Here is a 17,408-nt window from a genome sequence, read left to right as displayed (position 1 = left end):
GCAACCAGCAAACATCTTCATCGAATAGCGGCCTAGCAAGCATTCTAAGAGTTTTTGTGTCTTTTTTTTTTCCTAAGAATCGATTCTTCCGGTCGAGTTTATGGGATGAAGAGAAAAATAACAGCAAAAAAATAATAAGAGGAACCATCAGCAATCATTTCAGGGCTATACGAAGGAGAAATGAAAGGGAAATCCGTTGAAGGTGAAGTGTTAGCGCCGGATCCGTCCGATAACACGTCCAACTAGCCTAATATATGAGTCATCATGCTTAAAACACGAAACATTGACGTAAAACTAGATTGGTGAAGTAGGACTGGAAATTGCTTTGCTCTCATTTCCGAACACAGGTCGATGAATCCAACCTTAACAACATCATCCATGCATCCCTGCTTATGCCTATCGATTCTAAACCGCTTTTACTGATGTTGCTGGAATAGTTGTGCACTAAACAATACGCAGAATTACGGACAATGCAACAACACCAGCCGCGATATCTTACACGACATCTTGATAATGGAGTGTTTGCATTAATCAGCCGAATTTTGCTAAACAAACTAATTTTGAACAAAATGCAATCCTGGCAGATCCCTTCACACGTTCTCTTAACCCAGATCCTGCATGAAAACTCACTTTTTAATCATAGATTAAAAAATATCACTCGAAAAACTCTGAATCCAAGGTTACTGAAACCTTTTAATGTTTATAAGTACTACAGACAATTTGAATAACGTAAATTCATTTTTAAACCTTGACTTTAAACAGAAAATAGTGCATGTGAAAGATATTTGAAAGAAAATTCAAAATTAACAATCAGGTACAAAGTAAACGAGTCAACAGTTCTTTGCATCAACCTCAATCAACTTAACAAGAAATGATCTCATAACCTTGAAAACAACAATAAACTATCAACAAATCCAACAAAATGTAAACAAAATGAGGTCTAATTACAATGAATGCTCTAATAATCCTCGAAATGATTGATTCGTTCCAAAATAAGTTGCCCGTTTGCGCAACCGATCCCGAGATAAGCGCTGTGAGGTGAGAATTCAACACACTCAACATTCATAATCTAAACAAATAAATATAATGTAAAAAGATCTCAAAAGGTCCTTGAAAAAGCGTGAAACCTTTTCGTGCTTTTTCGGAAAGTTGTTGTACACAGTACCACTGGCGACGTGTAGCAATTTGACTTGATTTTTCTAAAAATACAACATATCAGCAAATAACAAAATACTTGTACCAAAGATCAAGCAAAAAAGTAAACTTACCTTAACATTGCTGCTAAATGCCATTGCTTGAGAGTCATGATTAAACGCTATTGAGTCACACGAAGTGACCAAATTTGAGACAACGGTTCGCGGTTTTGGATCCGTATTTTTACGAACATCCGGTGCATCGTAAACATTTATGATACCAGTATTCGACCTTAAAAAATAACAATGATTTCTAAAAACGGAAACACCAGGAGAACACGAATATTCACCCGCAAGCTACTTTGCTGCCATCAGCACTTAATCTGATTTTTGTTCCACGGACAGCTCCTTCGTCGCGGAATAGGTGTTGGGATCCTTCGAGGCTCCATATGACTACTTCGCCGCGTTCTAAAATCTTTAGTAAGTTGAACTTTTTCTCTAAGAATCCCTTGATCAAGATCCCTGCCCACAAGCTTCAAATAGCATGGATCAAAAACACATTACGTACTTCATTCAATGGGCTAGCTACAGATATTTGAAAAGGTGAGTTTTACCTTCATCAGTTTACATTTTCAAATAACATTAAGTTCTTAAGCACTCTAAATGTCTTCAACGTCTTCAGGCATGAACCATTTTGAAATAAGCAATCGAAATAATCAATTTTTTTCCACGTCACCTTCAATTAAAACAATACAACTACAAATACCTCGATCCAAGGATATCGAAGAGCTCAACTTCACATTAAAGAAAAAAACTAAGCATTCCAAACCTGTCATAGCCCAAAGTTCTTGACTAGATCCTGGCAAAAACTGCAACGATGTCACATCTGTAGGTGCGGAAAGGGTTTTCACCAGTTCCATCGACTGAATTATGAGCTCACATAAGAATATTTCAATTAAGCATTAGGGAATAGTATTATCTCACCGATGAAGAAATTACATGAACTTGTGCGCTGTGACCTATCATAGCTATTAAGGAACCATCATAAGAGACAACGAATCTTCCAGCGTTTTGACGAGGGATACCTGGAACAGAAAAGCTTACGTTGGGAATGTTTAAATCACATAAACAAACTAAAAACGCACATTTTGGGAGATTTAACTGCATGACTGAGCCTCGTTCGAGATCATACCTCATAAGATAATCCTACAATAAGGAAAATACATCCCATAACGAAAAGGAACAAAAAGATAATTACACATAACAAGTAAACAAAAAGCGAACCTGTCGAATAGAACCACAAACCACAGAACACCCTCCATGCATAAAACCCATACTAGTTATCGGAAAATTCGAAAATTGGACATTTTGTAGAAAATTCCCAGAGTCAGAACTATCGCCTACCTAAACAGATAAAGGAATACAAATAAAAAAATCCAAATCAGATGATGGTATGGGAATAAGTGTGAACCAACCGACCCTGAACAACTGAACTTTTCCAGAATTTCCAGCTGTTAGAATAACGGGTCTCACATTGTGGAACAAGATCACGTTAATTGGACGCTAAAAATCAAGAAGTTACTTGTGACAGAAATATTCGAACTAAACAAACAATTAAAGAAATAGGATTATAGAACTTGAAGTAAAACGATAGCTACTGTTCTGGGCAAAATTACTCCGCTAAGTCGAACCACATCTGACAAAAAGAGTAGCCTTTTCCCCCATACTGTTACTACTTTGAATCATACCAGAACAGATAACAATGTGTGTTTGTATATGTGAAAAACAAAAATTAATTAGTAGCACCAAGAAATGAAAAAATCGTATTGTCTCTACGAAAATAAAGTTTTCTATACTCCAATTCCAACAAGAGAAAATATGAAAAGTGCAAGTAGCGTGCATATCTAATGGAAGAAATAATACCAAAATAATACAACAAAAGTGGTTTAAATAGTGCAACTAACTGAATCATGATGTCCAACTGTGATGTCCGGCCATCGGAATGTTGAAACAATGTCCTTGACAAGAAACGGATCCTTGTCGATGTATCGCTTCGTAGATCTGGTCATTTCATCAAAAACTTCCTCAACTTCATCCTCAGTATCATCGCCTTTTCGCTTCAATGCCTGCTTCTCTAAACAGCGTAATGGCAAATAAAATAAATATAAGAGGGTGTGAAAAAAGAACGGAAAGGAAAAGGAAGAAAAGAAGGAGGAAAAGTAAAAATAACAAAACACATGAAACGGGAAAAACTTCACATTACTTGGTTCAACTTTAGCCCATTTAGGAGTCCCATGCTGATGTCGTTCGAACGTTCTACGAAGACGGCTCTGATACTCCTGAAAGATTTTCCTTAGAATTATACAACTCAAAAACTTAGAAATGTGAAGTAAACTCACATCAGCAGCAACACAACCACCACTATCACTGCTCCGTTGAAGGAACACAGCAGATTTACTCTTCGGTACTACAACCTCATCCTCTACATCGTCCTCATCGTGCCATACAGAAGGACGCACCTCCTGAAGAGATCATTTGAGAATTTTACACTGTACCTAATTCAGGATAATGTTATGCTCATGTGAAATCCATCGGAACACGAAAGAAGCTCCCAAGAGAAGCCACTTACGAATTAGTTTGAGTATTGTCGATTTCGACTTTAAAAGAAATGAAAAAAAAAAAACTAGCAAAATCCCACCTGTTCAATTACCTCACCCTCATCGTCTGAAGATGATTCGTCTAATGCCACATGATTGTCACCGAACAACTTCCTCGCGAGATGATCTTCTTCTTCTTCATTGAGCTGAACTTGTAGCATAATTTCTTCAGATAAAAACTAGTGAGAAAAATGAATGAGCAGTGATTCTAGGGCCAATAAAAATTTTAGGATAGCAAAAACTTATGCATAAAAGAACGTACCTTAGCTTGGGATGGACGTAGGCGTTTCGCCTTCGAGCCAGAAATGGGCATTAAATGAGATCGTACGATAACAAATGTCTAAATTACCAAGATGCTAATAAAAAAGACTTTTATAATCAATGTAAACATAAAGAAAGGAAAAATAGAGAATTTCCAGAGCAAGATTTTCCGTGAGAGACTGTTGCATACTGAACAATTTTCTTTACGAATAAATAAACTTGGCAAGTTAATAAAACACATATACTTAAATTTGAAGTTCCAGTACGAAATAAACCAGTTTATAAAACAAATTGAAATACAAGTCTAGAAATTCCTTAAAGGAATGCGAATTTCCCACTAGGACAATTGATTGGCACAGGAGCACGAGGTTACCTCACCGTTAGAAAGTGGGAAGCCTTCAGCTATTCTTTATTTGAGTACTATTATCCAGAAAGTCCTTTGCAGTTAGCAAAGTATTAATTAAAGTAAGTATTTTCAAAGTGTTTCTATATAGTATTCAGGATAAAACATCATATCACCAAAAGGGACTAAATTGGGACGGATGTGAGCTTGGAGACAAAGAAAACTCGGAATTTCTGCGTTAGAAAAACGGGAAATGAGCTGGTATAATCTCCAAACTGAGTGGATCCTTGAAAATAAGTCAATGGGCGGAAAATCGTCAATGAAAATCCTATGCCTTACTATTTGGAGTGGGACCACTCGAGAAAGTTCTATGTGTTCCCGTAAAAATTCCCGAAGAGAAAAGTTAAATTGAAGGAGAAATTCGCATCGTAATAGAAATGAAATTCCCTCAATTTTCCAGGAAATTTGATAATATCTCGGATATAAACATCAAATTAACACTTAATGTGACAAGAAGCGAAAGTACGCGCGCGGAACGCTCGCAACGAAAGGAAATCGGTTCGTCGCACAGTTGTTGAGGGCGTGGAATTTCTGTTTGTTACACTCATGCATCACACGAAGTGTTCGGAATCCTCGTACGATGACAGGCATTTCTTTTATCACAACGCCAATATTCTATTTCTAATCGTCACTAGTACTAGTGCATGTAAAAACTCACTATATCTCTTAACCACCAATCTTTTATCCTACACATTTCTCGTCCTATCATACTCTCAGAGAAATAAGAAAAGAGAAAACTTCCCATTACTAACTATATAGCTTCTAGTGGGTGCTTTTGGAGGCGTCGCCTCTGAGAGAATTTATGCCTCCTTCCATTACTTCATCGAAGGATACCGATGAAGCGTGTTCGTAAGTTGAACGATGTTTTTTTTTTTCAGATTTCTAATTGCTTTTCGATTTTTTTCACATAATTAGTTGAGAAATCATCAATAGTAAATTCGGATTCTTGATCCTAGAGACGTAGTTGGTTGATACGTTCTTTCTTCTGGATACGACCATGGAAATTAGTAATGCGTTGACCTTGTATTGGAATTTTACGACAATCCATTCAACGTAATGTGATAAGATGCTGTTTTGCTCGGAAACATCACTAGAAAGACGTGTGTTTTTCACAACTTTCAAGGATTAAAGGAGTAAGGATTATATTACAAAAGCCATATAAATCAATGTTTTGACTTGGATTTAATAATATGGAAATTACTCTGGGTCCATGAAAGATCCTAGTTATGGTTTAATGTACCAGTGAAGTAGAATTTCGCTCCATTCATTTCGTTTCTTTTGTAAGTACCGTACTGTTACTATAAACAATATAGAAATGAGATTTCTGTGAGCTCTTACGCGCTATTCTTTCCCGGTACTCTTTATTTTTTCATGGATTTAACAATAACCTGCCAGTTTCTGTTCCATAGCTCAATTAAAGAGCAAACTTTTTGTTTTAGAGCAAAGGAATGAGGTATAATATGCTTTTACGGGACATTCTCTAATCTTTTTTAAGACTTGTTAACTCACAATTTGCAAAAATCATGATGAGTGCAACTCAGCTTTGCTAATCGATACGGGGGTTGGCAAATATGGCGCATCGTTGGCAGACTGCCAACTCATTCAGTCATAATATTTTCCCACACTTTTTACAAAAGAATCCGCGAAAACAAGAAATAGTAGGATTAGGGTACACCGACCGAAGATGGAAATCATTCTTTTCCTTCACTTTTCTGGAAGTACTCATGTTATGTGGAAGTAGCCGGGATTTCGGATACCTGACGATGTTTGAGGATACCTATGCGTAGTAGTCATAATGTTGTGGTCTCTGAGACATTAATGTTGGCTGAAAGTACGAACAGTTGTGAGGAAAGGCGTATAGTCGGTTTTATCCTCACCTGCGAACTCGCATCTCTTTACACTAAGCGATAATAATTGTTGTGATTGTTAATAACAAATAATTATATATTTATGCATTGTGCGTGACCAATTTTTTTTAAACAATAGTCGGCTCTAACAATAGCGTTTTTTCTATTGTTCTTCTGCTAAATAAGCTGTTTTGATTTGTGAAAAAAGGTATTATAAATTCCCAACAGTGGTGGAATCTTAACGAGTCGTTGTTTTGTGTGATTTATAAATGATGCGTGTTATATTGATTTACTTGAACTGTAGTGTAAGATTGGTATTGATCATGGCTACAATTATTCATCTTATTGTATTGATTTCTTCTGTAGATACGAATAGAATACCAATGAGGAACGATCACTCAACTGCATCCACGATATGTGGATATTTTTGTTTTTGCTATTACGAGGGACCAACACAAACAACCTCTAAACTTTTGAGCATATAAAGCGTGCTGATCATGAATCAAATATCTTTTTTTTGTTTTTTTTTTCCATTTCGGAAGCACAATACCTCATCTCCAAAGTGACTTGCTAGGAGGAATTTGAATAAGTTTTGAGGTACATCACCTAAATTTGTTATTGTAACTATATAAAATGGTGTTATAATACAGAATTCTGATCATATCTGTGAAAATCATTCAAAAATATCGCTTCATCCGTTGATTCGATAAATTCTATGCGGGAAGACTTCGCGGACGAAATTCACCATGGGCCGTAGTGTCCTCAATGTGTTAGGCATTGACAAACAGGAAGTCCTCCGAAAAACCTGAACTCATCTAGTTTTGGAGGGTATTGCGGAAATAAAAGAAAGAAGACAAATCCGAGTCGACACGTACGGTTTTTTTCGCTTATGTAACCGTACAAAATATCCTTAATACATTCGGTTAAGCTACTTTGCATCCCGAATTAAGTAAAATGTACTTCTGTTACTTCTATTGAACTTTTTTCTTCTCGGTGACTTTTTTCAATCACTTTCTCTGATTTTCAGGGATGTGTTCAAGTTGGACTCGGCAGCTCTTAATAAACAACCCGAAGAAGTCTTTGATATAGTCGGGAAATTGGGTGAAGGGTACGTTTGTATCCTCGCTTCTTATCTTTAGTACTATTACAAAGTCCTTTTTTTTTTCGTTGTCTTCCCTCCAGTCTCAAGTTCAACTATTGATTTCCTTTCACTCAACTCTCATTTACGCTTTCGGAACCGTTTTATTCTTTCCTGACATGATGACCTCGGGATTTTCTAACACTCCCGAACCACAAAGTGTCAAATGCACATGCTTTTTTTTCTAAAAATTCTGTTTAAACGGTTTCTCGGGATGTTGCCTCAAACTGTTACGAGGCTACAGTTTCTTCTTGAGCCTAGAGACTTATCTATATCTTCAACTAACTATGCAGTTAAGTTACTTTTTTCCAGGTCTTATGGATCTGTTCATAAAGCTGTTCACCGGGAGTCCGGTCATACTCTCGCTATTAAGAAGGTGCCTGTCGACACTGATCTTCAGGTAGGCTAGCAACTTTCTACTGTACATTTTTTGTAATAAATCTTTCTTGATTCATTTATCTTATTTCATTTTCTGAAACAAGCATCATATTGATAAATTTTTATGATAATTTTGATATTTGTTTTTCATTTGTTTTGCCATTTAACCTTGCATTTGTGTCAGTTTGACAGAACATAGCATTTGTTTAGCCTGGTTGTACGGTAGTCTCTTTTTTACTAAGCCGTTGAACTGTATATGAAAAACGGTTTACGAAGGATTTCCATGAGAGATTTGGGTTGCGCATTTTTTTTTAAACTATCTTGATGAAAATTTCTTGAAAATATATTATGACGCTAGCAAATTGCTTACTTTTCCTATTAAGTCGGTTAGAGTTACAAATTTGTTGCGTAAATTTCAGTCATTTGATATTATATAGATCAGTATCAAAATTTCCTTATAACATGTCTGGATTTTTGAATTCGGATAAAAATGCTAAATCACCATTCTTACGTCCATCGATTTCTTTAGAGCACAACCTGATTACTCTAAAATCCAATAGATAAGTCCGTTTGACGAAGTTAGGTAGATCGGTTTCATCATCGCTATCAGTAAATTGTTTAACTTAGCTATTTTTCTTATATTTTTTTGTTTTTTTAAAATAAAGAACTCGCTAGAAGATTATAGTCAAGCAAAAAAAAAAAAGCAGAGGTAACGAAAAAAGAATGCGTCTTTTCACAAAAATGAATCTATGGGATTTTAGGGTGTTTGGAGAATTATTAGGTCGATGAAGATTCTAGCAATTTTACTCAGTGCCCATAGTGACGTAAGACATAATCCACACTTTTTTTTGTTTGATTACGATGTGAATAATCAGTTGATTCAAATATTTGCGCTATGAGTGATGCGTTGAACAATGTTGATGTTTAGAATGCTGGACAACAAAAGTGCTTTTTCCCCGATAATGCTCTAAACATTTCATCGTTATCACATTTTCATATGCTTATTTTCGATCGAGGACATAAAAAGTACATAAGCGCTAGCAAAACTGCAGATAAATATGTGTTTTTATTACGGATTCTAATCATGAGAATCGTATCGTGCTAATTATCCGATATTTCAGGAAATTATAAAAGAAATTAGCATTATGCAGCAGTGTGACAGTAAATATGTCGTAAAGTATTACGGGTCCTACTTCAAAAATTCCGATTTGTGGGTAAGTATTATCCTGGTTTTTTTTTTGAGAATTGGTTTCCTCTGTTCAACAATATTTTTTCTAAGAGAATTACAGTTCAAAATATCTAGTTATTGCTGTGTTCTTCGTGTTTTCTTTTGTTAGTGTTCAATATCTCTTGTGATCACTGAAAGTACTATCACTTGGATCTTAATGGCTTTGTTTTATCCTTCTCGTTCAAAGTTTTTTCTTTATAACTTCAATTTTTTTTTGGCTTCTGTTCCATTTTATAGATACGAATCTGCATTGTTAATTATTTTCCCGAAAGATTGAACAGCTGGAAATCAGTTTTTGAAAATTGTGCTTTTGATTCTAATGAAATCCGTACTTTATTGTATTTTAGATTGTAATGGAATATTGCGGTGCTGGTTCGGTTTCTGATATCATGCGGCTGAGGCGAAAGACGTTAACAGAACGAGAAATGAGTGCAGTTTTGAGGGATACTATACAAGGTCTCCGATATCTGCATGACCTAAAGAAAATCCATCGTGATATAAAAGCTGGAAATATTCTTTTGAATACGGAAGGACAAGCGAAATTGGCTGATTTTGGAGTGGCAGGACAACTTACGGTGAGAATTGATTTCTGTTTGGTTTTTTCTTCTTTTTTTTTCTCCCCAAAATTAAATAGTGAATACATCGACTCTGCTGACTATGAAATTCTTAACTAACTACATATTTTTGCCTCCAATTGTTTTTTTTTTATATAGGATACAATGGCTAAGCGAAACACGGTCATTGGAACACCTTTCTGGATGGCACCTGAAGTGATCGAAGAAATCGGATACGATACCAAAGCAGATATCTGGTCCTTAGGTATTACTGCCATCGAAATGGCTGAAGGACGACCACCTTATGCCGATATTCATCCTATGAGAGTGAGTCCTTTGAGTTTCAGGATATTCTTATGATTTTCTTTGATTTGATGAGATAATGATGATTTAGATGAGAATATCTCCAACTTTTTTATTTCATATTTCAGGCGATATTCATGATCCCAACAAAACCTCCTCCAACTTTCAAAAAACCAGATGAGTGGAGTGAAGAGTTCAATGACTTCATAAAACAGTGCTTGGTTAAAAAGCCAGATGATCGAAAAACGGCTTCCCAGCTTGTTGAGGTTCACATTTTCATTTTCCTTGTCTTAATCTCTCTTTTGTTTTTTTTTTCTGTGTGTATTCTACCAGTTTTTTTCCTAACGCGACGACCACTCTTCTCCAGGTCGTCTTACTAGGAAACCTTTATTCTTGCTCTTCCCTCTTTTTATCACTTTTTCCCATTTTTGTGGACGTTAAGAATTTCCCATATTTGATTAGTTCAGATGAAAAAAATTGCGCATCTGTTCCACTTAAAAGTTAGCAAATTTTAGTTAGTTCAATTCTATTTATTTGCCTCCGTTCCAGTACGTATCCCTCCTTTTTTCTTTCGTTTTTAAAGGAACTTTTTTCTCGATCATTATCTTACATTTCCAAAACGTGCTAAATGAGTTTGTCATTAGAATTAACTGTAGTTGAAGTTTTTGTCTTCATTCATCCTTGGCCTTTTCTAGCATATACCACTTTTTTCAAGGAGAATTTTTGAAAACATGATGAAAAACTCATAGTTCTTGCAGCATAGCTTCATTGCGAATGCTCCTGGTCCGGAGGTTTTGCAAGCCATCATTAGGGATGCGAGCGAAATCCAATTCAATAACAGAGTTTGTTGAATTCTTTCTTCAAAAGTACACAATATTTATCTAGTTTCCATTTTTTAGAATGGACCAGCAACCGAACCTGAGGCAGCGACCATGGTTGGAGGGCAACTTGACGGTCGGACACTTCTAACAGGAAATAATCAAGATGACCGTACACTTGTTGAAAACCCTGCTGTCGCAGGTATATTTCCTTGAGTTTTATTTTTTTTCGCGGACTTTCACTACAACCCCGCTCCTCATACCCTTGAGGCTGAGTCCTGTGAAAATATAGACACTATTTCCGTTTCTCATAGAGCATTTCCTCAATCAGATCAATTCCTCACGGCTCTGAGCCTCAAGAGTCAAATGGAATCGCTTCGTATTGGTGGCCAAATCCCAGGATCGGTACTAGGCGCTCCGCCTCCATATCAGAAAGCCGGATCGTTTGTGGAAAAGCCCGAATATCAAATGACCACGACGGATGCACCCGTTGGAGAGTCAGGGTCATCAACAAATTCGAGCATGTGTGAGTTTTTTCACTTCTTTTACCTTCTTCTGTTCCTTTTAACATCTACTGCCTATTGAATGAGGGTAGTTCTCGTTCATTTGGACTTCTGAGTGAAATTTTCTGGACTTCAGCTTATAGGGGATTATTTGAAAATATTGTTGACATTGTATTGATTAAATATGTTGATATTCTATGGAATGCCCCTGTTGTATTCCACCGTAAAGAAGTCCAGAACACCATTTCTTTCCCAGAATTTCTGTTTTCTAAAATGGTTATGGTTTGTTAGAATACAGAAACGATTACTAACAGTCATTAGAGGAAGAAGATCCACGGATCTTAAACTCCAGCCATGACCGATCTGATTTTATACCAGAAATGAAATTGATTCCTCAACTTAATTCCCCTCCTCTGTTTCTAAGTACTTGTTTTTTTTTTTTCTCTGAAGAATAAGTGTTCTGAAAATTTCTGAAATATAATAGTGACGATTTTCAGTAAACACTGAGGCAGAGTATGAAAATCGTTTTCATAAATCGATGGCCGACGGTGATTACGAATTTGTGAGTTGTTCTATACTTGTGTTTTATTTCTTTTTTTTTAAATTTAAGTTTTTTTTTTTAAATTTTTTAATCCTCTTCAGTTACGAGAACTATCACTTGATGAATTGCTTCGACGGAAAAACAATCTTGAAGCAGAGATGGATGAAGAGCTACGGGAGTTGCAGAGGAGGTGATTTCTCGATTTATCGTTCTAAATAATTACTCATGTTCAAACTGAATGTTTTGTGGATTTTTTTTAGTGTTATTTTGAATTTAAGTCATTGTCCTTAAGAATTTACTTGTCTAAATTTCAGGTATCAAACGAAGCGTCAACCAATATTAGATGTGATCGCCGTAAAGAAGAATAGAAGTGCAAATTAATATTGCCATTTAAAAAAAATTAATCGTGTCACCTAAGGAGGTGGTGAAGAAGAAGCAGGATATTGCTATAATGATGCTATTATCGTGGATAATATCAGGCTAAATTACTTTTCATATCAGGGAAAAAAGAATGCCATTACACCGTGTCCTCGGGTGACATGAACTACAAAACACTCCATACATATAACACGCTAATTCATAAATCAACATAAATTGATTGTGTTCATATGAATTTTTTTTTGTATAAAATGATTGATTAATGGTTATTGAAAGTACAAAAGAGACCAAAAACAGATCTATTTTAAGCTTCAACGATAGCTACCTTCAAAAATCACGGAGTTGATACAGGATATTATGAATAATCGCATTGAATGTCAGGATGTTCAGCTGTTACAACAAGAAACACATTAGATCCATTATCTACAGACATGGACAACAGACGTAACTCATGTACAACTTCCATGGATCCCAGGAATACAGCTCAATACAGTCGAATCCAAACCATTTTTAGTTCGCATCAATCCCATAAACGGTTGTGATCGTGGTGGGATCTTCCCTTTTTCCAATCGGACTGCAGAAATCAGCAATGCAATTTCGAACAATCACACCTGGAAAATATGATCATCTAAACTCTTCCAGAAGATGAGGGCACAACCAAAACCAGCAACCGTGAATTCAGATAATAATGGTCCACTGTCGAGTATAAATATCACAATAGAACCTTGATTTCCTTCTCATAATTTTTTTTAAATTACAGCAAGGTGATTTTTGACTGCAAAAATAAGGTGAATAGTGAAATTTTTCAATAAGAGGTCGGTGCAGTCAAAGAAAATCAGGTAGAATCACCGTTCGCGCCCTATTCCCGCCACATGATCCGGTTTATAGTAGGTTCAAAATGACATGAAGCACGGTGCAATTGCGTACGCGACTCCTCTCGAGGCGGTGCGGTGGAGCGTAGCGGTTAGGAGCGTATTGGAACCCTTGCTGGCACCGTCCATCCCTGCAGTTTGCGATAGTCCCAACTCGGCTACAGCTGCTGCCTCCACCCCGACGTTTCGAACGCGTACACAAATGCACCGTGCTTCATGTCGTTTTGACCCGACTATATTCAATGTTGTGCTTCGACATAACATTAAAATGCACACTAAGTCGTTAAAGTAGCTCTGCATTCTGTATAGGACCAGTCACTGCTGCTTCAGACTGCTTAATGGTACCATAACAGGAATCTGAAGTCTGGAAATCTGACAGATAGCATCACGAACTCATTGATTGTCCATCTGCTCATAGACACGGCGCGTTTGTCTGCGATTTCAAAGGTGATATATTGTTTGGTTTAGGATAATTCGATCGACAAATTCAGGAATTAAGAGCAATTGGGCTCGTACTCGTAATCTACATTGTTGATGTTATTTTTTTGTGGAGAGATCCAAGATATCATCAATCTCATGGGACCTTTAAGTTTATCTATGCCCGTGGCCAGTTAGGAGCGGCATACCAAGAACATAGTTGAAAACGAAAATCCTTAAAGGCATTACCCCACGAATCTGAGGTGGTACGGATTTCAGGTGGAATATTCGTATACGGGATCATAGATTATGGAGAGGGAGGTGATTCCGTCCATTTCTTCCTAATTGCCGTAAAAAACGGCCCGGAAGATGCGGCGCGAGCACATGGCTGGCGCGCTCCAATCGAACTCCTTGTAGAAAATAGCGAACCGGAACGCCCGAAGCCGTATCTTCCAGGCCGTTTTTCACGGCAATTAGGAAGAAATGGACGGGATCACCCACTCTCTATAATCTACGATCCCGTATACGAATACTCCACCAGAAATCCATACTACCTCAGATTCGTAGGGTGATGCCTTTAAAAAAGCATGAGGTGAACGAAAAATAACTGTGAAGAGAAGAAAAAGTGAATTGAGCTTCTACAAAAAACGTAAATCACTCCAGATTCGGAGTTTATGATTCCTCCACAATCCTGAATGAAGATCCTTTCTGTATAGCTATTGATCGAGTTTTTGGTAATCTTAATATAGGAGGAAACTGGCGGGAACTATTTACTTAGGAATGGAACGTGGAAATTTGTTTTTGAATCATTTTGGGACGGTAACCAGCAACAACTGTCCGTTCCCTAATATGGAGTAATAGTATAACGGTAGTGGTAAGTCATGGATTTTTCCTTAAGAAATCATACATTTTCCCCAGAAATGTGCAACGTGAATTATGTCTAAAATCCATGTAATTTACACACCGAGGTCGGAACTCATCTCATTCCTACGTGTTAAGCAGAAATGATATGAAAATGAATCAGAGAAGACGTCAGACAAACATGTTCAACATCAGGTACCAGGTTCAACATGGTTAACATGTTAAACCTTGTAGAAGAACACGTGGCTACGACCGTCCTCATTTTGTCCATTCTATTTTTTCGGAACAGTCCATCAACCTGTCTTTTAACCTCCACTATCCGTATGAATATTGTTTTTACTTCCTCCTACTCATATTTTTCCTAATTCTCATTTTTCTATAGGCGTTTCTCATTGTTACTTCACAGTTATGTGATGATCAATGTAAGAAAAATTTCCATAAGGTGCACATATCTTTATGTTCGTGATGTTTTTCGAATAAATATGTGTAATTCTATTCAAAAATAAGTGTAATTTTATTCTTACCCTAATAATTAATTGTTTACCACCAGTCCCGTTAAACTATTTTGGTCGGGCCACCAATAACACCTTAGTTACTATGGTAAATAGTAATTCTATTGTGTTGTTACATCTTTTAAAAATGATTATTTAGAAATGAATGAATGATTAGTCAGGTTAAATTATTTCCTCAATGTCCTTAGTCCAGGAATTTGTAGACATCATCACTCATACCGGTCATCTTCTGGATATTGGTGGATGTTTGAGAGCACAAGGAACCATTGGACAATCGAAAGATACTAGAAAAGTCAAAGAGAACAATCCAGTAACTAATAATCTGAAAAAAGTGAAAAATAATGATAGTTACCCAGTGAATTTTAAACGGGTACTCTCCGAGATGTGAGAGAGTTATGAAACCAGATGGTCCTCACTGGAATCCCTAACTATCGGGTTATCCACACCGTGTACAGTCACCCTCATTCCTACCATCACACGTAGTTTCAGTTACCCTATGCCTATGCTGTTTTCTTTTTTTTTTCAATAAGATAATCATAAATGTTTTTAGAGAAAGTGATCCTTCGTCAAATTCTCATTCATGCTTCCATTTTCTAGGATCATATCCTTGACGAACATACTTGAGATATGACTCGTGCCAGAAACAGAACTACAAGAAGAAACCAGCCGGATCCCGTATGTTTGTTTTTCTTGGACAATTGTTAACAAGAGCAAAAAAAAAGCTGCTAATATTATATTTAGACACTTGGCAAAGAGCTTCGAGCACAAATCCGTGATCGACTGAAATTTATGCACCAGCTGGAAGCCGCCTTAGAGGAGGAGACCGATCCTGATCATGTCGCTGTATGTGAACTCATTACATTATTATTGATAATTATTCTATCTATTCTATTCCCTAATTATTCTATCGAAAATCAATTTTTTTTACAGGCTCTGAAAGATATTATGAAGGTGAATATCAGGGAAGCGGAACATCTTTGTATGAGACATGAGAGATGGAAAGCGTCGCGTAGATGAGGTTAGTACATTCACTCATCCAATAAACTCTATATATCCAGAAACTTCCCATTAAATCCCATAGAATACTATTGTTTTTATAATAAAATTTAAAGAAACAGTTAGTATAATTCCTTTAACGAACAATTCCTTCCCAATAACCTAATATTCTACAACAGTTTTCAGGTACGAGAATGAGAACGAATCTGTCGGTCCTATACCGATTAATTGTTGATGATCATTTTTCGTCTTCATGCCGTTAATTACGCTCGGATTTTGTTGAACAATGATCTTCATCATATAGATATGGGTTTAAAATGTGTGTAATTTTTTTGTAATTACCACTTTGTTGATTTCGTTTTGTTCATTGTTCTTCCAATGATTTCCGTTTCTTCTCAAATAAAAAATGTTTTGTTGTGTTGTTGATATTTTTGAGGAATGCGTAATTGATTAATTAATTCTTCGTATCCTTAGAAAGCATCCGAAATGAATTGATCAACATTGAATCTTTTAAAATTTTCATTTATTCATATCAGTATCAAATAGTTCCACCGCAGATGACGATGGTTCGATTCCGTTCCAAGACAAGAGAGTCATTCCTTCATCCAGAGAATGATTGTGGTAGAAAATTATTTGAGGTCCATAACCACTACATAATTGCCATTTAAAGAACAGATAAATACGTAAATAAAGAAAGAGAACGTTCCTCACTTCGAAATACTTTATAAACATCTTTTTTCTTCAGTGTTTTGACGAGTGAGTGGGTTGGTTGGGGATGTGGAGCCGTTAGAGGTCCCACCGCGTTTGCACTGTCGAAGATTCGACAGTACTTAAGGCAAGCGTACAAGTGCACCTCTCTCTCTTCCGGAGAGTGAAGTACAGTTAATCCATGTTAAGTTAATCCATGCAAGTCATCATACTCCCCATTCTACAAGGATTGGTCGACAAATCTTTCCTGGAACATGTTTTTTTAGGCCACTGACTTAGTACATTCGGGCCAAAACGACATGATGCTCAATGCAGTTGCGTAAGCGGCTGCGCTCGAAGCGATGCGGTGGAGCATAGCGGTTAGGATCGAGGGAGCACCCTTAACTTATCGTTGTATTTCTCGATGGTCCCACCTCCTAGATCCCAGCCGCTAGTCTCACCGAGGTGCATGTCGTATTGACTCGACTATAAACTCATCCATTAACTAGTGGATCGAGTGGTCGGGTTCGAAATGGGACCATCACGAATTGCTGCGATCAATAGTTCTAGCAAAGGTCCTCCTAGGTTTTAGTATGACCTTTATTATGAGTATGAGTTTTGATGATTGGTTTATAGGTGGTTGTAGTGCAGTGGTAAGGGATTCGACCGTTACATTGGATGGTCGTTAATGGTTCGAGACCGTCCTAAGACAAGAGACCATTTTTCTCTTCTGCAGAGTATAGCGCAGCAAGGAAGCTCATGGAAGACATCTTACTTCTTTTTCTTCAGGGATTGAACAGGATTCTTTCCAGGATATTGTTTTTTTAAAGTACTTTATCAACGTTAGTATTCTGATGACTGGTTGGATGTATGGGTGTAGTGCAGTGGCAGACGGTTACAGCTAGTGTTCCTCGATTTTCG

General features: G+C 36.8%; 3 protein-coding genes across 5 annotated transcripts; 2 read left to right on the top strand and 1 right to left on the bottom strand.

Annotated features, from left to right (window-relative positions):
- Positions 1 to 958: 958 nt before the first annotated feature.
- Positions 959 to 4,103, bottom strand: RB195_021261 (uncharacterized protein; the record flags this gene model as incomplete). The annotated part of the gene is made up of 14 exons (XM_064207907.1): positions 959 to 1,069; positions 1,128 to 1,199; positions 1,269 to 1,425; positions 1,484 to 1,601; positions 1,963 to 2,056; positions 2,118 to 2,218; positions 2,279 to 2,339; positions 2,418 to 2,537; positions 2,613 to 2,696; positions 3,098 to 3,267; positions 3,397 to 3,472; positions 3,533 to 3,655; positions 3,832 to 3,936; positions 4,053 to 4,103. The coding sequence occupies 14 exons, from the start codon at positions 4,101 to 4,103 to the stop codon at positions 959 to 961; spliced, it is 1,443 nt and encodes a 480-aa protein (XP_064063788.1).
- A 1,153-nt stretch (positions 4,104 to 5,256) lies between these two features.
- Positions 5,257 to 12,145, top strand: RB195_021260 (uncharacterized protein; the record flags this gene model as incomplete). Of its 2 annotated transcripts, none has more annotated exons than XM_064207905.1 (13): positions 5,257 to 5,303; positions 7,329 to 7,409; positions 7,752 to 7,839; positions 8,939 to 9,031; positions 9,393 to 9,620; positions 9,759 to 9,926; positions 10,031 to 10,168; positions 10,661 to 10,744; positions 10,802 to 10,922; positions 11,121 to 11,246; positions 11,721 to 11,785; positions 11,866 to 11,954; positions 12,079 to 12,145. In XM_064207905.1, the coding sequence occupies 13 exons, from the start codon at positions 5,257 to 5,259 to the stop codon at positions 12,143 to 12,145; spliced, it is 1,395 nt and encodes a 464-aa protein (XP_064063786.1). The 2 variants fall into 2 exon arrangements, with proteins under 2 accessions (XP_064063786.1, XP_064063787.1); XM_064207906.1 differs by having other exon boundaries at positions 11,052 to 11,246.
- A 3,286-nt stretch (positions 12,146 to 15,431) lies between these two features.
- Positions 15,432 to 16,035, top strand: RB195_021259 (uncharacterized protein; the record flags this gene model as incomplete). Of its 2 annotated transcripts, XM_064207904.1 has the most annotated exons (5): positions 15,432 to 15,479; positions 15,546 to 15,647; positions 15,735 to 15,755; positions 15,818 to 15,822; positions 15,987 to 16,035. In XM_064207904.1, 5 exons carry the CDS (start codon positions 15,432 to 15,434, stop codon positions 16,033 to 16,035), a joined length of 225 nt encoding a protein of 74 aa, XP_064063784.1. The 2 variants fall into 2 exon arrangements, with proteins under 2 accessions (XP_064063784.1, XP_064063785.1); XM_064207903.1 differs by lacking the exon at positions 15,987 to 16,035 and having other exon boundaries at positions 15,735 to 15,821.
- Between the last annotated feature and the right edge of the window lie 1,373 nt (positions 16,036 to 17,408).

Source organism: Necator americanus, chromosome X, assembly GCF_031761385.1.
Source record: "Necator americanus strain Aroian chromosome X, whole genome shotgun sequence".
Lineage (NCBI taxonomy): Eukaryota > Metazoa > Nematoda > Chromadorea > Rhabditida > Ancylostomatidae > Necator > Necator americanus.
This window is presented reverse-complemented; position numbering and strand designations above follow the sequence as displayed.